Source organism: Poromitra crassiceps (assembly GCF_964638095.1).
Source record: "Poromitra crassiceps genome assembly, chromosome: 6".
Classification (NCBI taxonomy): domain Eukaryota; kingdom Metazoa; phylum Chordata; class Actinopteri; order Beryciformes; family Melamphaidae; genus Poromitra; species Poromitra crassiceps.
In genome coordinates this window covers 11,390,458-11,410,457 of record NC_139627.1, presented here as the reverse complement: position 1 = coordinate 11,410,457, position 20,000 = coordinate 11,390,458, and the positions used below count along the sequence as shown (strand labels likewise).

The window sequence follows — 20,000 nt, the reverse complement described above, 5'->3', positions numbered from 1 at the left end:
TTAAAGCCACACTGTGGTGAAAGTGTTAACAAGTAGGCGACTGTGAATGCACCCTGTATTCTGTGGGGGGGCGGGGCTACATCTCTGCTTGCATCCACTACTGTCTCAAATAGAATCCTAGTAATACTAGAAGTGCACTCAGAGAGTGCATACCTCCGCCAAGGCCAATGGAGAAGCAAAGTGGAACGTCACTTCCTGCTTCAGCACTGTGCCGGAGATTTTCATCCGCCATTTATTTTCCCATAGACATTTCGTAAAATGCTTATAAAATAGTTTTACTTTGTCGAACCGTGAACGGTTCAGCTAACGCTATAATCAGGAGAGACCATAGAACATTTCACTCATACCAAAACTTAAAAAAACAACATAAAAAAATATTTTCTTTAAACCCGCTTTTTTTTTTTTTACGTTTTGGTCCCAGTGAAATATTATGCGATCTCTCCTGTTTATATATCTGTACGGTTTGGTTTGAACCAGTAAAACTATTTTTATAAGCATTTTACGAAATGTGTATGGGAAAATAAATGGTGGATGAAAATCTCTGGTACGGTGCTGAAGCAGGAAGTAGGCGGTCACTTTGCCCCTCTATACTCCAGTCTGCTATGATATGCAAATTTTGTAAGTCGGATCAGAACCATAACCCACCGACATCCCCCCAGCTACTCCCCCTACCCCCCCTTCGAATCCCGTCTCTCTCCAACCTCCCTATCCTTATACGTCCGCTCTTCCCTAGTCCCGCCCCTTTTCCTGACCACATCCTCTCACACCACCCAGATACACCTAGCCACTCCCCCTACCCATCACCCCTCGACCCCAGACTCTCTATGACCGTCCTATCCCTAGAGCTACGGCCCCTTTCCCCTAGTCCCACCCCCTTTTCTTACCACGCCCCCTCCCACCACCCAGATACACCTGCTAGCCACTCCTCCTACACACCTCTCGAACCCTGACTCTCTATGACCTTCCCTAGCTACCGGCACTTTTCCCTGGCCCCGCCCCCTTTGATGACCACGCCCTGTCCCACCACCCAGATACACCTAGCCACTCCCCCTATACCACCCCTCGAATCCCGACTCTCTTTGACCTTCCTATCCCTAGTTAACAGCCCCTTTTCCCTAGCCCCGCCCCCTTCCTTGCCCCACCCCAGATCGGATCTGCGCTAAAATGTAATGGGTTCTTCCTTGGCCCCTGCTACACCCTCCCACCAAGTTTCATGAAAATCGGCTCAGTAGTTTTTCCATAATCCTGCTAACAAACAAACAACAAACAAACAAACTACTAATTATTGTATTTGTTTATTTAAACGTTTAGTTGATATCGTTTAGATTTATTGGTTTGTTTTATGTTATTCCAGTACTGTATGTAAAAAAAAAATCCACTGGATTTAAATGAATTCACTCTTAATTTTACGTCCAGTGGATTTTGTTTCTTACTACCTGGAATCTGCTCTATATTATTATTAATTTTTTTTTACGCTTTTCAAAATGCCTGAAATACACACAAAAATATTGAATCTTTTTCTGTGATCCTGTAACTGTGGACACAATTTTCCCAAAAATGAATCCATTAAATAATATATTTAAAAAATCTTCTTTGTTGTCGCAGCGACTCCGACTCCGATACCGACAGTTTCTACGGCTCCATTGAGAGGACGATGGATATTAAACACTCCGTCGATAACACAGAAAATGGTAAGGCTGGATTAACACACACACACACACACACACACACACACACACACACACACACACACTGTAGCGTAGACACACACACACACAAATGGCATACTGCTTTGTAGATAAAAGAACAGCAAAGTAATGAAATAAAAACGTTGGAGGAATAAGAGAACGAAAGGAAAGAAGATGAAAAACAAGCAGGAGAGAAAACAGCTCAGAATAAATTCATGCATGAAAATTAGATTAACAAAAAAAAAAAAAAAATGTTAATTGATGTGTCTCTTCGTCTCTTGTCTTTGTGCAGATTACATGGAGGAGGAAGACGATGAAGATGAGGAGGATTATCTGAAGCCCGACACCGACTGCTCACCAACATCCACTGGTGCGACGCACACGCATGCACACACACACACACACACACACACACACACACACACACACACACACACACACACACGGGATGTGAGATAATTGCTTACTGTATGAGATAGTATCAGTACGTTCAGAGGGCAGCTTGTGTGTTGTTGTTCAGAGGATGAGGCACTGGACTACCGGAGGCACGTATTCATGTAGAAGGTGAACAGACCTTTCCACTCAAACTACTTAGTAGGAGTCCTTAAGCCGGAATCAATGGACACCCTGCGGCCAATCAGAATTGAGTACTCACTAGGGGTGGGGAAGGGAATCCATACAGCATAGTATCGCGATATTTTGTGTGGCGATATGATATATTGTATCGGACGAATGCCAAGTATCGTGATATTTGATTATATAAATTGTCAGGTGCATGCAACATTTATAACAGTGTTGGTCAGTCTGTCTGTTTGACAATTTTGCTGCAGTAAAAATTATTGAAGACTGGAAACTTTATCTTATATAAAACAGATGTGGACAAAGTCTTCCTTCGAGGACATTTGCAGTGGAAAAAAGGCAATAAATCTCAATATATCGTAATACTATTGTATCGACTCAAGTATTGTGATAATATTGGATGCTGGGACATCTGATGATTCCTACCTAGTATCTAGTATTCCCCCGGACCATGCTGTACAGTAAGGAATTTTAAGGGGTTTGAGTCTAGTATTGGTATTGGTTTATTGGTTTATTGGTTTATTGGTTTATTATTGGTGTATTACTTCACATCACTGATTGGATGTCTGTGTTCCAGGCAAACCCACCGGCCCGCCCCCCTCCTACCCCCCTCCCCCAGTGCCGGTGGCGCTCCAGCACCGCCAAGACTCCTGCGCCACTTTCCTCCAGAAAGGCCCGCCCCCTCTGGTCCCCCTGCACAGCAAGACGTCCTGCACCAGCCCACTGCCCAAGAAGCCCCCTCCCTCTTTCCCCCTGCCCTGCGTCCAGAAGCCCTCTCCCCCTTTCCCCCCGCCCTGCACCCAGAAGCCCCCTCCCTCTTTCCCCCTGCCCTGCGTCCAGAAGCCCTCTCCCCCTTTCCCCCCGCCCTGCACCCAGAAGCCCCCTCTCTCTTTCCCCCCGCCCTGCACCCAGAAGCCCCCTCTCTCTTTCCCCCCACCCTGCACCCAGAAGCCCCCTCCCTCTTTCCCCCTGCCCTGCATGCAGAAGCCTCCTCCCTCTTTCCCCCTGCCCTGCATGCAGAAGGACCCCCCGCCCAAGGCCCCGCCCCCCCTGCTGCCCCCCCACCTGCAGACGCTCTCCTTCTCCACCCCCCCTCCCCCGCCGCCGCCCAACGCCAATAAGCGCTCGCTGCCGCTTCGGATGGCGTCCATGCAGGAGCCCAGCACAGACAAGGGAGGCGGGAGGCATCTGCCCGCCGTGGTTGTTCAAACCCCCGCCACTCTGCCCATCTGCCACCAATTAGAGAGCAGGATGGTCCTGAACGGCCCCTCCTACAGCTGCGCCGGGGGGAGCCACTCGCCGGGCGTGAGCCGTCACCCCCCGCTTCCTCCCTCTCCTAATGCCCGTGCGTTCCTCCTCGCCCCCCGAGCCGGGACGTTGGACCCCCCGCTGCTCGCCCACACGCCCCCCTCCCTCCACACATCCCCCTCCCTCCACACATCCCCCTCCCTCCACACGCCCCCCTCCCTCCACACGCCCCCCTCCCTCTCTCCGCTTCTGAAACCTGCATCCCACAAGCCCGAGCCCCCATCGGCCAGCTGCAAGCCCCTCATCCCCACAGCCAAGGCCAGGCAAGGAGGAGCCTTGCTGCAGTAAGTTCAACGTACATACGCATGGGTGGGTGTGTGTGTGTGTGTGCCCCTTAAGTTTACATCAGTGCCTATGACATCATCAGTGATGTCACAATGCCTCCTATGACATCATCAGTGACATCATCAGCCTTATGACATCACTGATGACATCATCAGTACACTACGCGTCTGTGCTGTAGCCGTCATTAAAGGGAAAATGACACAGATGCTGCTTGCGGTCTTAAAGGGATATACACGCAAATGCTGCATCAGGTATCAATGGGTTAAATGATATTATTTTGAAAGTTTTAACAGGAAGATGCTGAGCCTGGGTGGCAGCCATGTGAGAAGGGAGAAGGGAGGGGGAACAGAGAGCCTGCAGCCGTGGAGAAACTGAACAGGTTGAGAGTGCGATCTAAAAGTTTAAAAGGCGATGTGCTGCTGCTACGTACTCCATGCTGCTTAGCTGGGTTTAAAATGGGACTTTAGGTGTAATAAAGGTATAAATGATGGTGTAAATACAACTGACTTCAGTTGTTTTGGAGAAGGTTCCTCTAGAGTTGTGCTGGCAACTGGCAACCTCCCTGTGTGTTACTGTATATGGACAAACTTCACCTGTGTCTCAACTGGCATGAGAGGGAGGAGGATTATCAGAGAATTGCCATTTTTTGGGTGAACTTTTTTAACAGATGGGCCTGTCTGATGTGTGGCACACAGTAACTCTGTTCTGTTTGAACAGATGGGCCTGTCTGATGTGTGGCACACAGTAACTCTGTTCTGTTTGAACAGACGGGCCTGTCTGATGTGTGGCACACAGTAACTCTGTTCTGTTTGAACAGACGGGCCTGTCTGATGTGTGGCACACAGTAACTCTGTTCTGTTTGAACAGACGGGCCTGTCTGATGTGTGGCACACAGTAACTCTGTTCTGTTTTAACAGACGGGCCTGTCTGATGTGTGGCACACAGTAACTCTGTTCTGTTTGAACAGATGGGCCTGTCTGATGTGTGGCACACAGTAACTCTGTTCTGTTTGAACAGATGGGCCTGTCTGATGTGTGGCACACAGTAACTCTGTTCTGTTTGAACAGACGGGCCTGTCTGATGTGTGGCACACAGTAACTCTGTTCTGTTTGAACAGATGGGCCTGTCTGATGTGTGGCACACAGTAACTCTGTTCTGTTTGAACAGATGGGCCTGTCTGATGTGTGGCACACAGTAACTCTGTTCTGTTTGAACAGACGGGCCTGTCTGATGTGTGGCACACAGTAACTCTGTTCTGTTTGAACAGATGGGCCTGTCTGATGTGTGGCACACAGTAACTCTGTTCTGTTTGAACAGATGGGCCTGTCTGATGTGTGGCACACAGTAACTCTGTTCTGTTTGAACAGATGGGCCTGTCTGATGTGTGGCACACAGTAACTCTGTTCTGTTTGAACAGACGGGCCTGTCTGATGTGTGGCACACAGTAACTCTGTTCTGTTTGAACAGACGGGCCTGTCTGATGTGTGGCACACAGTAACTCTGTTCTGTTTGAACAGACGGGCCTGTCTGATGTGTGGCACACAGTAACTCTGTTCTGTTTGAACAGACGGGCCTGTCTGATGTGTGGCACACAGTAACTCTGTTCTGTTTGAACAGATGGGCCTGTCTGATGTGTGGCACACAGTAACTCTGTTCTGTTTGAACAGACGGGCCTGTCTGATGTGTGGCACACAGTAACTCTGTTCTGTTTGAACAGACGGGCCTGTCTGATGTGTGGCACACAGTAACTCTGTTCTGTTTGAACAGACGGGCCTGTCTGATGTGTGGCACACAGTAACTCTGTTCTGTTTGAACAGACGGGCCTGTCTGATGTGTGGCACACAGTAACTCTGTTCTGTTTGAACAGACGGGCCTGTCTGATGTGTGGCACACAGTAACTCTGTTCTGTTTGAACAGACGGGCCTGTCTGATGTGTGGCACACAGTAACTCTGTTCTGTTTGAACAGACGGGCCTGTCTGATGTGTGGCACACAGTAACTCTGTTCTGTTTGAACAGACGGGCCTGTCTGATGTGTGGCACACAGTAACTCTGTTCTGTTTGAACAGACGGGCCTGTCTGATGTGTGGCACACAGTAACTCTGTTCTGTTTGAACAGACGGGCCTGTCTGATGTGTGGCACACAGTAACTCTGTTCTGTTTGAACAGACGGGCCTGTCTGATGTGTGGCACACAGTAACTCTGTTCTGTTTGAACAGACGGGCCTGTCTGATGTGTGGCACACAGTAACTCTGTTCTGTTTGAACAGACGGGCCTGTCTGATGTGTGGCACACAGTAACTCTGTTCTGTTTGAACAGACGGGCCTGTCTGATGTGTGGCACACAGTAACTCTGTTCTGTTTGAACAGACGGGCCTGTCTGATGTGTGGCACACAGTAACTCTGTTCTGTTTGAACAGACGGGCCTGTCTGATGTGTGGCACACAGTAACTCTGTTCTGTTTGAACAGACGGGCCTGTCTGATGTGTGGCACACAGTAACTCTGTTCTGTTTGAACAGACGGGCCTGTCTGATGTGTGGCACACAGTAACTCTGTTCTGTTTGAACAGATGGGCCTGTCTGATGTGTGGCACACAGTAACTCTGTTCTGTTTGAACAGACGGGCCTGTCTGATGTGTGGCACACAGTAACTCTGTTCTGTTTGAACAGACGGGCCTGTCTGATGTGTGGCACACAGTAACTCTGTTCTGTTTGAACAGACGGGCCTGTCTGATGTGTGGCACACAGTAACTCTGTTCTGTTTGAACAGACGGGCCTGTCTGATGTGTGGCACACAGTAACTCTGTTCTGTTTTAACAGACGGGCCTGTCTGATGTGTGGCACACAGTAACTCTGTTCTGTTTGAACAGACGGGCCTGTCTGATGTGTGGCACACAGTAACTCTGTTCTGTTTGAACAGACGGGCCTGTCTGATGTGTGGCACACAGTAACTCTGTTCTGTTTTAACAGACGGGCCTGTCTGATGTGTGGCACACAGTAACTCTGTTCTGTTTGAACAGATGGGCCTGTCTGATGTGTGGCACACAGTAACTCTGTTCTGTTTGAACAGATGGGCCTGTCTGATGTGTGGCACACAGTAACTCTGTTCTGTTTGAACAGATGGGCCTGTCTGATGTGTGGCACACAGTAACTCTGTTCTGTTTGAACAGATGGGCCTGTCTGATGTGTGGCACACAGTAACTCTGTTCTGTTTGAACAGATGGGCCTGTCTGATGTGTGGCACACAGTAACTCTGTTCTGTTTGAACAGATGGGCCTGTCTGATGTGTGGCACACAGTAACTCTGTTCTGTTTGAACAGATGGGCCTGTCTGATGTGTGGCACACAGTAACTCTGTTCTGTTTGAACAGACGGGCCTGTCTGATGTGTGGCACACAGTAACTCTGTTCTGTTTTAACAGACGGGCCTGGCTGATGTGTGGCACACAGTAACTCTGTTCTGTTTGAACAGACGGGCCTGTCTGATGTGTGGCACACAGTAACTCTGTTCTGTTTGAACAGACGGGCCTGTCTGATGTGTGGCACACAGTAACTCTGTTCTGTTTGAACAGATGGGCCTGTCTGATGTGTGGCACACAGTAACTCTGTTCTGTTTTAACAGACGGGCCTGTCTGATGTGTGGCACACAGTAACTCTGTTCTGTTTGAACAGACGGGCCTGTCTGATGTGTGGCACACAGTAACTCTGTTCTGTTTGAACAGATGGGCCTGTCTGATGTGTGGCACACAGTAACTCTGTTCTGTTTGAACAGATGGGCCTGTCTGATGTGTGGCACACAGTAACTCTGTTCTGTTTGAACAGATGGGCCTGTCTGATGTGTGGCACACAGTAACTCTGTTCTGTTTGAACAGATGGGCCTGTCTGATGTGTGGCACACAGTAACTCTGTTCTGTTTGAACAGATGGGCCTGTCTGATGTGTGGCACACAGTAACTCTGTTCTGTTTGAACAGATGGGCCTGTCTGATGTGTGGCACACAGTAACTCTGTTCTGTTTGAACAGATGGGCCTGTCTGATGTGTGGCACACAGTAACTCTGTTCTGTTTGAACAGATGGGCCTGTCTGATGTGTGGCACACAGTAACTCTGTTCTGTTTGAACAGATGGGCCTGTCTGATGTGTGGCACACAGTAACTCTGTTCTGTTTGAACAGATGGGCCTGTCTGATGTGTGGCACACAGTAACTCTGTTCTGTTTGAACAGATGGGCCTGTCTGATGTGTGGCACACAGTAACTCTGTTCTGTTTGAACAGATGGGCCTGTCTGATGTGTGGCACACAGTAACTCTGTTCTGTTTGAACAGACGGGCCTGTCTGATGTGTGGCACACAGTAACTCTGTTCTGTTTGAACAGATGGGCCTGTCTGATGTGTGGCACACAGTAACTCTGTTCTGTTTGAACAGATGGGCCTGTCTGATGTGTGGCACACAGTAACTCTGTTCTGTTTGAACAGATGGGCCTGTCTGATGTGTGGCACACAGTAACTCTGTTCTGTTTGAACAGATGGGCCTGTCTGATGTGTGGCACACAGTAACTCTGTTCTGTTTGAACAGACGGGCCTGTCTGATGTGTGGCACACAGTGACCCTGTTCTGTTTGAACAGACGGGCCTGTCTGATGTGTGGCACACAGTAAGTTAACCCTGTTCTCCCCTCAGAAGAGCATCTCCAGAGGGACAGAGCTTCCGGACCTCAGGAGAGAACCAGACCAGAGACCCGGCTCAACCCGGTGGAGAGGAAGAGCCTGACGACGACTACGAGAATGTAAGAGCTTTCCCACTAAACTAGAATATTATTGCTTTCCCACTAAACTAGAATATTATTGCATGTATTTTAGTAGCTCAGGAATGAGTCTGGAAGATCTGGATGGTAGCACTTCCAGCTCTTAAAAGTCAATGGGATTTTTGCATGGGAATTTCAGTTCAATGCATAAATAAGGTCTGTGATTAACAAAGGTTTTTGAAACAGCAAAGTTTGTGTTCAGCAAGATACAAGATAATCTTCGCAAATGAGGAGCACTTTCATGATTTTCGAAGCGTAATTTTCAGAAAACACTTTAAAAGTCATAAAGATGTTCCTCATTTGTGAAGCTTATCTTGCTGAACACAAACGTCGCTGTTTCATAAACCTTTGTTAACCACAAACCTTATGTCATGCATTTGACTGAAATTCCCATGCAAAAATCCTATCGCCTTTCCCCCCTAAGAACCAGGAAGTGCAGGGACTTCTGGGTAAGCCAACAAAAATGCATCTTCCCTGTGGTACTCTGCAATTGACGTAAGGGAACATGCTTGTTTGCTACGGACCACAGTAAAAATCACATACATGTACGTCTGTATTTGATTTACATTTGATAAAACAACAAAAGTCACTGCGGGAAAACCCCAAGTATCCAGAGATTCTGCAAGAATCTGGATCATATCTGCAGCATATCTGTAGATTTTGTGGATATGTTTTATGCCAGGTCAAACACTGAGCCATTTGTCTCATACTGTGCCCAAATACACCTAATGTTGTAGGCTAAATATAATATCTGAATGTGCCCTCATGCCATATTGAAATATGTGGACTCAGTAGGCCTATGTGGCTAGAATATGACCAAATCTGTGACATATAGTCAAACAAAAACAGGGCACAAACCGAAGACAAAAGACGTTTCACGCAGCATCTGGGAAATAGAAACATTTGAATGCATCTCTGCCTCTTTTCCAGTCACGTATTTGACTCCTCGTGAGTCCCGAGTAGGATGGTTCAACTCACCCCCCAGTATAAAACCCCCCAGTCCTTCACGTGGACGACGTGAGTTCGAATCTGACCCGAGGTCCTTTGCCGCATGTCATCCCCTCTCTCTGTCCCCACCTTTCCTGTCTGCCTACTGTCCTGTCTAATAAAGGCAAAAAGTGCCCCAAAAATAATCAAAAAAAAACAAACAGCTCCGCCTAGCGAGCTTGGCTCTTTTGGCATAGTGGTAAGCGTGTGCCCTTTGGAAGTGGGAAGCCGGTGGATCGAATCCAGCTCCACCCCTGGGCAAGCCTTTAACATGGGTTGCTGCCACAACTGTCAACACAACGCAGGTTACATTTTCATGCTTATAGACTCTTTGTTCACTTATAGACTCTTTGTTCACATTGTGTTTGAGCCGGTGATGTCTTGTCTTCATGTCCAGGTGCTGCTGCCAGAGTCTGTGTTCATCGACACGACGGAGACCTGCAGCGTGGAAAGGTAGACGTCACTCTGCTTTCACCAACTTCCTGGAAATAGAACTACTGTACTGCCTCAGCTGGCGCCCCCGCTTTGCTGCTTAGCAGGGTATTTTCCCCCTCTAGTGGCAGAGAATGAAACAGCAGAGATGGTGAAGTTTAGAAGTTTAGATGGTGAAGTATAGTTTAGCATTTTTGCATTTTAATTCTTTGATCAACCAGATTTGTATGTTATTCCCAGGTTTTATTGTTATTACCGTTCTCTTAGTTTTTCCTTCCCCTAGTATTTTAACCTCGACATGCTTTGGCAACACTAATTGAAATTGAAATTTAATTGAGAAAGATCTGGAAGAGAGAGAGAGAGAGAGAGAGAGAGAGAGACATAATGTGTATGTGACTGTGTGTGTGTGTGTGTGTGTGTGTGTGTGTGTGTGTGTGTGTGTGTGTGTGTGTGTGTGTGTGTGTGTGTGTGTGTGTGTGTGTGTGTGTGTGTGTGTGTGTGTGTGCGCGCGTGCGTGCGCGTGCGTGCGTGTGTTTCTGACTGCTCATATTGGTGCTGCTTGTCCCTCCAGGTTGTTCCGGGACAGCCGCTGCCCCCCGCAGGACGGCCTGTATGGTATCAGAAAGTCTGGCACTAAAACCTCCAAGGTACAAAATGAAGACTTTCATTCATTCATAAATTCATCTAAAAGAGATCACCCATACAACACAAGGGGCCAGAGGCTGCATCCTGCCTGTTTGTTGCATCATGGAAGATACTGTATTTGTTGAATTGTTGGAAATATTTTTTTTACACCAGAGATGTTTGTTACATTGTTGGTTGCAACAGATGTGATGGATATGAGGTCATTTTGTTTGAGGTAATGATGAGGAAATGGGGAACCCGCGCCCGGTGCCTCACCTGGTACTGGTAGAGTGTCAGTGTGCACCATAAAGGCTTCAGTCTTCAGTTCCCACAGTAGTGACTACAGGAGATATTCAAATATCTTCCATGCAGGACCAACAGGTTTATAATCTGTAGATAATGTCATACAGATTATATAAAGATGTTTTCTTCAGTCTCCAGGTGCAGGTCTGCTTTGACCCCTAACGGTCTTTCCAGTCCTGATTTATAATCTGTATTTAATATAATATAATATAATATAATATAATATTATATAATATAATATAATATAATATAATATAATATAATATAATATAATATAATATAATATAATATAATATAATAAATATAATATCCTCTGCTCACCAGGTGCTGGTGGTGTGGGACGTCAGTTTGGGCAAAGCCAGAAACTATAGACTGTTTGAAGAGGTAAGAAACCTTTTACTGTCTCTATGTGTCTGGCTGCCTCCAACCCATAATCACATTGATAATAATAATAATTATTATGAATAATATTCACTCTCTGTCACAGGAGCAGTGTGTGTTTCTGGACAACGAGGCGAACTTCCCCTCCCTGGCAGCTCTGGTTGAACACTACCACAGCCACCCGCTGCCCCACCACGGGTCCCTGTGCCTCCAGACGCCTTACGGCTACTCCCCGCCCAGGTGACCATGGACCTCTCTGTCCCCGCCCAGGTGACCATGGACCTCTGTGTCCCCGCCCAGGTGACCATGGACCTCTCTGTCACCCAGGTGACCATGGACCTCTCTGTCACCCAGGTGACCATGGACCTCTCTGTCCCCGCCCAGGTGACCATGGACCTCTCTGTCCCCGCCCAGGTGACCATGGACCTCTCTGTCCCCACCCAGGTGACCATGGACCTCTCTGTCACCCAGGTGACCATGGACCTCTCTGTCACCGCCCAGGTGACCATGGACCTCTCTGTCACCACACAGGTGACCATGGACCTCTCTGTCACCCAGGTGACCATGTACCTCTCTGTCCCCGCCCAGGTGACCATGGACCTCTCTGTCCCCGCCCAGGTGACCATGGACCTCTCTGTCACCCAGATGACCATGGACCTCTCTGTCATGCCCAGGTGACCATGAACCTCTCTGTCACCGCCCAGGTGACCATGGACCTCTCTGTCATGCCCAGGTGACCATGGACCTCTCTGTCACCGCCTAGGTGACCATGGACCTCTCTGTCACCACCCAGGTGACCATGGACCTCTCTGTCATGCCCAGGTGACCATGGACCTCTCTGTCACCACCCAGATGACCATGGACCTCTCTGTCATGCCCAGGTGACCATGGACCTCTCTGTCATGCCCAGGTGACCATGGACCTCTCTGTCACCACCCAGATGACCATGGACCTCTCTGTCCCCGCCCAGATGACCATGGACCTCTCTGTCATGCCCAGGTGACCATGGACCTCTCTGTCAGCTAGGTGACCAGGGACCTCTCTGTCACCACCCAGATGACCATGGACCTCTCGTCACGCTCAGATGACCATGGACCTCTCTGTCAGTGTGTTTAATGAACTGTCAGCCTGCTCATTGAGACAGGAACTACCACTCTGCTGAATGACAAGAGATGATCCACTTCACAATGCCTGGGTGGAGGCAGACAGAGAGAGAAGACAGAGAAACTTGCCTGGGTCCAGACCTTAGAATCAATCCGCCCACACTTGAGTTGAGTAGAAAGAGAAAGAAAGAGGAGTCTATCAGCATCTCTGGGGTGAAAACATGACCGTTACTTCAGCCAGCTGCTGCGTTTGGCCATAGGTGGGCGCTGCCGCACAGAGAAGCACTTTTCAAATGTGAAGGCACTGGAGGAAAAGAACACAACTGATTGAAACAGAAGTGATGAGAGGACCGTGTCTGGAAACTAGTCCGAGGAGACTACGTTCACACTGCAAGACTTAGTGCTCAATTTGGACTTATTGCTCAGATCTGATCTTTTTGTTTGGCTGTTCACATTATGTTTTCAGTGTGGCCAATATCACTTTCATTTATAAGTTGATGTGCAGTGGAAGCCAGTGAATGTGTGAGCAGATCAGACCTGTGTCTGATTTAGGACCACATATGAATGTGGCCTAGCCTGGTTAAAACCATCCAGATCCGTGAACTCACATTTTGTCTCGTTCTGCGGTTCCGTCTGGACTCTGCGCTGTCACAGCTCAGAGTCCAGACGGAACCGTCCAGCTCAGCTGTGCAGTCATTCAGTGGGCGGAGTATCCAGCCCTTCAGCCAATCAGTGTCAAATCCAGTCAAATCCAAATCCATTAGGAAGAACGGCAATAACATATTTTTCCGCAGAGAAATGCAGCTGTTGCACACTCTTGTTCTTTTTTAAATTGTTGTTATTAGATCTATTTCTGCAATAACTGCACTTATGGCTTACTGCTCAAGCCGGAGAGCCATGGAGGCGGCCATTACTGTTTTGCCAGCGGTGTTCCGGATTGGCCGGTTACGATGTCAAATATGATTGGCCCGTTCACTCTAGTTTCTGAAAGCGCCCGCCCCGGCTGGAGCTGGAGGCCAGGTGGAATCACAGAACGAAACAGAGTTTCACAGATCCGGATAGTTTTAACCAGACTAGAAGTGGCCAAATCCGTGATTTGTACTGTTCACATACACTGTTCACAAACAGATCTGAGTCACACTCAGATTTGGGCCACTTTTGCCAGCAGTCTGAACGTACTGTAGCAGCCTCATGACATTATTTATTTATTTGAGATGCTCAGTAACAGCCACAGTCTTCTTCTGCTGTCGGACAGACAGACAGCTCAGAGGAGATCAGGCGAAACACTGAAAACAAATTACAGCCAAGTGCTTAAAATGTAAATAGAAACTTTGCTGCAAATCTGTATTATCTCGAATTCCAGAGAGGGTAATGCTGTGCAGCCACACATCATCAGTGCCCTGTCTACACTGTGTACATCTGTAATGTTTCTCTATTTAAAACGTTATGAGAGGGCAGCCACACATCGTCAGCGCCCTGTCCACACTGTGTACATCTGTAATGTTTCTCTATTTAAAACGTTATGAGCGGACAGCCACACATCGTCAGTACCCACACTGTGTACATCTGTAATGTTTCTCTATTTAAAAGCCCACAGCAGCCTCTCCGCTGTGGTGGTTTTTGAGTGTATTAAGCTGGACCGTTAATGGTGCTATATAACATGTCAAATTACCAGTGGGAATTTACAGTCGCCTACATATTTATTAAAAAAAAAAAAAAAAAAAAAAAGATGTTAACTTACTGGAAATATACATTTTCTGCAGCACATTGACTATGATGCTGTAAATCTCTATATATTTATATGTAAATGTTATGTATGTATTGTAAAAATACAGATGTACAGATGTAAATACACTGTTTTCTATAGGAATATGTATAAAACTTCAAGTTGTCAATGGGGAGTCTGAAATTACTCTAAAAGCCTGCCACTGCTGAAGTGCCCTGGAGCAACACATTGAACCCCAGCCAATGCCAGGCCGCTCAGACTGTACTTTTAGTTCTACTGTACAAACCTTCTGACGGGCGGAGATGCTCTGGAGGCCGAAATAATCTGATTGGTCGAGTTAACTCTCAGTGGGCGGCGCCAAAGAACCAATATTTTTCAACTGGCAAACTTGAATGTTAAACAAGGAACTCAAAATATAAATAAAAAATATATAAAATAAATTCTAATGATGTCTTTCATTCATTCATGAAAATTGCACAGTATATGTCGGCTACTGTAGATATAGACAATAGGCATATGGTTAGTTTGGAGACTAGTTTGCGCTTGAACGTCAGCTAGCGAGCTGTGCAATATCTGACTCAAAGCCTTGTTCACAGCTGCGCTCCGGCGAAGCGATTAGGCCTATATTCACACGCACGCACATGCAAATTCTGCATTTTGATGATGATGCAATTACCAATTTTGTGGGATGCAAGAGAAAAGTAATCTAATGACTATGTAATGAATTACTGGCAGCATGGAGTAATAGCCTAAGTAAAGTAATAATATTACTTTTGAAAAGCTTAACGAGTAGTATATTACCTTTTTAAAGTAATGAGCCCGACACTGGCTGCAAGTGCAAAATGGCATCACTTGCTTGCAAAGCTCTGTGTGTGTGTGAAGGGGAATGTGAAGTAAACAATGTGCTGGAGTATGTGTTTTTTTTTTTTTTTTTTTTACTAATTATTAAATTGCATTACTTATGGTCAAACAAAGTTACACCCAGCAAAGTTTGACCGTTGTTCCTGTATCTTTCCATAACTCTGGCACCATTTCTGTATTATAGAACTATACATTATGTTTAAACAAACAAACAAACAAATATTGGAGCTGGAACATTGCTGTGGTGGATTAGCCTGTGTGTCTCGATGACCATGTGAGCTATTCCAACAGGAGACTGATCTTAGGCTGCTTTCTCACTTGGAACGATTGCCCCCCCTCCCCTTTCCCCCGCTGGTCAGCTTTCACATTACAACATTTCCCCCTGCTCTCGGAAACGGAACAGAGTGCGTCATCAACTATGCCTGGAGTTTATCCTCGCCCGTGTGTTGGCTATGTGGTTCGGAACGGTTGGCTTTCACACTCGCAAGTGTTCCGTGCCCAGACCACCTTTTCAAGTGGTTCCTGCCACGGTTCCCCGTTGCGCGCCCGGGCGCGGAACCGGGGCGGCCCCGGTACTGTTCCCGAGCACACTTGTCCCCAAATTGACCCCAGTTTTGGAACGTTTGATGAGTGTGAACGTTGCGTTCCTATGATGACTGACCCACATCCACACCTTCCACTCCATATTCACTCAACCACCCTGCGTTCAGGTTCTGGGGGTCTGCGGCTCGTTCCTCAGTGTTCCTGGTCAGACCAAACACATGCGGCTGGGATGATGGTTCACTCTGTACAGGATTGCACACACACACATCGCACGCACGCACACACACACACACACACACACACACATCACACGCGCACGCACGCACACACACACACACACACACACACACACACACACACACACACACACACGCATGGAGGGAGATAGTAGTAGAGAGATACAATGTGATATTGGCTTATTGCCACTGATTCTATGATAGCTCTTCTTTATTCTGTTTCTGCACTTTGTGATGTGCCTGGCTCAGCTATGTGACCTTTTTCTAAATCAAAAGTGAAATAATAAACATTGTTATTATACTGGATTATTCACAGCAGTGCTCGTATGCGCACATTAACATGTTTTGTTTATGGAATAAAAAGTATATAGGGAAATATTTTATCTTAGTCTTGTGTGTTGATCAGAATTGTGATTAAAGGAAGATTTTCGGAAGATTTTCAGATTTCAAAGTGGGTCATGGCATTTTTAAGTTTGGGAATGGCTGAGAGAAACCTTAATAAACCACCAGGGGTGCCTCAGCTCCTCACTCTCTGCTCCTGTTGAATCCAACATGCTTTCCCTAGCAACAGATGACTTAACTACCAGCTGTGTTTCTCATTGGCTGCTGACTGGACTGAAAATAACAAATTAGAGTCTGCACACTATAGATACAATACTATACAATTTTTACCAACATTTTGGGCAACAAGCTGTTCCTCAGACATGAAAAAACTAGACAGAGCCACACCTATAAATACCATTCTCAGGGGGGGTCACCTGACAAGGAGGTCACCTGACAAGTCATGTGATGAACCATATAAACCACAGTAAGGGGAAGAAACATTGGGAAAATTGTGTAAAAATGCATGATAAAGTAGGCTTACAAGGAGCTTGAAAATACATTAAATATGCAAACATACATTCTGCATATATACACACTTACAAAGCTCCCTAATATACAGTAAGAAGGTCCTGGATTCAATTCTCGCCTGGGATGCTGTTGACACTGGGGTTTTCCCCCATGCCCTCAGTGCCTGGTGCTCAGGTGGGCTATCTCGTCGAAAGGGCCTTTCTGTGCGGAGTTTGCATCTTCTCTATGCGCTCCCCTGTGGTTTTCCTCCATATAACATCAATATGAACCCCCACTAAAAACATGCAGAGGATGGTCGTCTGACCACTTGGAAGAAGTTGTTCCCCAGGCATTTCATTGCAGCTGCCCACCGCTCCTGGCCTGACCACGGAGGAGGACGAGCCAGGATGGGTCAAACGTGGAGGACAAATTTCACGGCGCCTTCAGATTGGAGGCTGCATGTGTGTTTGTGTATTGGCTGCCGTGCGCGTGTGTGCATACCTGGTGTGTCATCTCATTAGCTTGAACAAATCTATTTCTGTGGTATTTATCATATTTTTATAGTAGCAGAGGCAGCTCTAAATTATAGTCCACATTTTTCCTTCCAAAATATGTGTCCTCTTGATATTGCATAGCATTATGAAGGCCCATACCTGATGTGATGGAAGTTGTTTTGATAATACTCTATTGGCACGCAAGTCTTTTATTTTTCTTTTTTGTTTTTTCTTTTTTGCCTAATTGTATATTTTCTCAAGTGTATTAGGGAACTTTGTATAAACACATGTGTGCATGAAGAATGTGTGTCCATATTTAATGTATTTTCTCACTCCTTCTTGTACTTTACCATGGATTTAAAAAAAGATATATATTTTTTTTATCCAACTGTGGCCTTTTTTCTGTCTATCTTTCTCTGTTATTGAGCAATCTCATATTTTTCCAACCATTTTGGACAAACCAATAGCTTTCTTTGGCTCGAAACCGATAACAGTTACGTTTTTATAGAACTGGTCTCAGCTAGCCACAAACACCACAGAAAGTAATAGATTCACTCTTCCACATTTTTACCATAGTTTTGCTAAATTCCTGGAAGCCTGTGAGATCATGATTACCGTATGTTATTTGGTCCCAACAATGATTTGATCCATACAATTGAGACAAGATAGGTTCAGACTATTAAAAAAAAGTCTGTCTGAAAGCATTTTATTTGTTTCTGACTCTGGCAAATTGGGAAAAAGGGTAAAACCCAAAACTCTATCTCTGAACTATCTTTAGCCAAATCACACACATTTAGGCTATTCTATGTGATCTCCTTTTGACAACTAATGTTATAATATAACTAATGTAATACTTTTTCATCTCCATATACCGAGCCTCTCCTGAAACTGTTTGGAGCTCCCCTGGGGAGGCCCGCCTCCCACTTTGAAAACCTCTTATATGATTCATCACATGACTTGTCAGGTGACCCCCTGAGAAGGGTATTTGTAGGTCAGTTCAGAAGCATCAGAATTATTTATTCACCAAGGTGTTTTCACGTACAAGGAAATTGTCTTGGTGTGATTGGTGCTCAAGTAACGTGATTAGAACAAGTATACGATATTAACAAATAAGAAGATATAAAGAATATAAAAAGAATCACAGATGTTAACAGATAAAGTCAAGATATAAACAGTATTAACAGATATAAACAGTCTTGACAAGGTCTAGTTGTAGTCAATAAATGGTGGGAGCAACTTCTAGTGTGCAGACTGTAATTTGTTATGTTCAGTTACACTTCAGTTCTGCACCGTTTGTCAGTGATTGGATGTGCGTGCTTTTTATTTTCATGCTGACTGGACTGGACATGGAAGTGAAAGTAGAGAGCCAGCACTTTCCAGAGACGCTGCTGCCTTCAGGTGCTGCACGTAAACTCTATAGCTGCTAACTTAGTGTTGGTGAAAACACTCAGAAACCACCATGATTCAGGATTCATCCTCTTGGATATAATTTAAAAAGTGTTTTCAAGGTTTTCATGTCAACAGAAGTTAATATAAACATGTGGAATATTACAGTACGCTTAAGTGCTATGGGTTTATAATCGATGATATGGACAGAGCTTCATAATCAATTAAACTGATACTATAATACATATAACTAAATATGTAATGATGACATGGGAGACTTTGCTCATGGATCATGTTGATATGTTTCTGAAAACAAACATAAGCAGAGTCTCAGCTAAAATAACAAAGTGACAATGTTTTCCAAAGATTTATTGTAGGAAACGACATCTCACTCCAGTAGATATATAAGAATCTAACACTCTAAGGCACATAACATCTTGAAGCAGTTGACTATGTGATTTCACAGATGAAGTTAAAGGACAGAACCCTTATTCATCTGAATCAGTTTGAGGAAGTTAGTCGCTGGAAAAGAATGATGTCACACAGGAAAGCGAAGCCTCAAGTCACAAATACATTAGACTCGAATGACACTCAGATACACGTCATGCGACATACATGTGCTGTATGACATGCTACATACATGTGCTGTATGTCATGCTACATGTGCTGTATGACATGCTTGTACAGTATGTGCAGTCCCAAATCCTCACATATAGACTGGACTTTTTCCAAAAATTTTCAATACCTACTTTTTGAGGCTTATAATTAAGATCCTAAATTACATAGTTAGAAGGTTTTGGTGGATTTTGCTTGCCAGGGTCTTTAAGTTCCTGCACCAATTTGAAAATGTTGTTGCTGGTTATGGTTTGGGTTAGGTATACCGTACACGTCCCATAGCCTACATCATGTATATCAGAATCACATTATCACATACAGTATTATGTATATCACCAAATATGTATGTGCTGTAGATCATGTGTCACAGCACATGTGCAGTGTATCGCAGAAGGCTTGAATCAGAAACTGCAGCTCCTCCTCTCCAACAGGTGGCAGCACTGAAAACAAAAGAAAGCAGGTTGAATTCCCAGCTGACTTTTCCTTCAAGGAGACAAACAGGCAACAGGGACACGTTTAGGATTCCTACCTCAGTTAGTGGGAACCAGAACCCGGCCTGATTTAACACAAGAGAAGAAGAGATGGTTGTTAATGAGTCATTATTATGTTATTGTTCTGTAAAGTCTGAAGTGGTCTGAAGTGTCTGAAGTGGTCTGAAGTGTCTGAAGTGGTCTAACGTGTCTGAAGTGGTCTGAAGTGGTCTAGACTCTAGTGGACTGACCTTGGGCCTTCCTCCTGTAGAAGATGAATCCAGCCAGAGGTAAGATGAGACCCAGAGCCAGTCCTGAGGCGCCGATGGCCATCTTGTTTCTCTCAGACTCAGG

General features: G+C 45.8%; 2 protein-coding genes across 2 annotated transcripts in view; one reads left to right on the top strand and one right to left on the bottom strand.

Moving 5' to 3' along the window:
* sh3bp2 (SH3-domain binding protein 2) overlaps nucleotides 1-11,686 on the top strand; it is a 51,913-nt gene extending 40,227 nt beyond the window's left edge. The window contains exons 6-15 of the mRNA XM_083638072.1: nucleotides 1,606-1,691; nucleotides 1,981-2,058; nucleotides 2,845-3,101; nucleotides 3,216-3,572; nucleotides 3,786-3,859; nucleotides 8,531-8,636; nucleotides 10,039-10,094; nucleotides 10,645-10,720; nucleotides 11,325-11,384; nucleotides 11,488-11,686. Coding sequence (XP_083494198.1) covers nucleotides 1,606-1,691; nucleotides 1,981-2,058; nucleotides 2,845-3,101; nucleotides 3,216-3,572; nucleotides 3,786-3,859; nucleotides 8,531-8,636; nucleotides 10,039-10,094; nucleotides 10,645-10,720; nucleotides 11,325-11,384; nucleotides 11,488-11,625 — 1,288 coding nt within the window. The 3' untranslated portion in view covers nucleotides 11,626-11,686. The remainder of the gene's footprint in view (nucleotides 1-1,605; nucleotides 1,692-1,980; nucleotides 2,059-2,844; nucleotides 3,102-3,215; nucleotides 3,573-3,785; nucleotides 3,860-8,530; nucleotides 8,637-10,038; nucleotides 10,095-10,644; nucleotides 10,721-11,324; nucleotides 11,385-11,487) is intronic.
* Nucleotides 11,687-18,914: 7,228 nt separating this feature from the next.
* The window catches only part of LOC310778859 (H-2 class II histocompatibility antigen, A-U beta chain-like), a 5,064-nt gene continuing 3,978 nt past the window's right edge, over nucleotides 18,915-20,000 (bottom strand). The window contains exons 5-7 of the mRNA XM_083639313.1: nucleotides 19,898-20,000; nucleotides 19,706-19,732; nucleotides 18,915-19,616 (exon numbers count right to left, since the gene is read on the bottom strand). The exon at nucleotides 19,898-20,000 is cut by the window's right edge and continues 11 nt beyond it. Of these exons, the coding sequence (XP_083495439.1) occupies nucleotides 19,707-19,732; nucleotides 19,898-20,000 (129 nt within the window). The 3' untranslated portion in view covers nucleotides 18,915-19,616; nucleotide 19,706. The remainder of the gene's footprint in view (nucleotides 19,617-19,705; nucleotides 19,733-19,897) is intronic.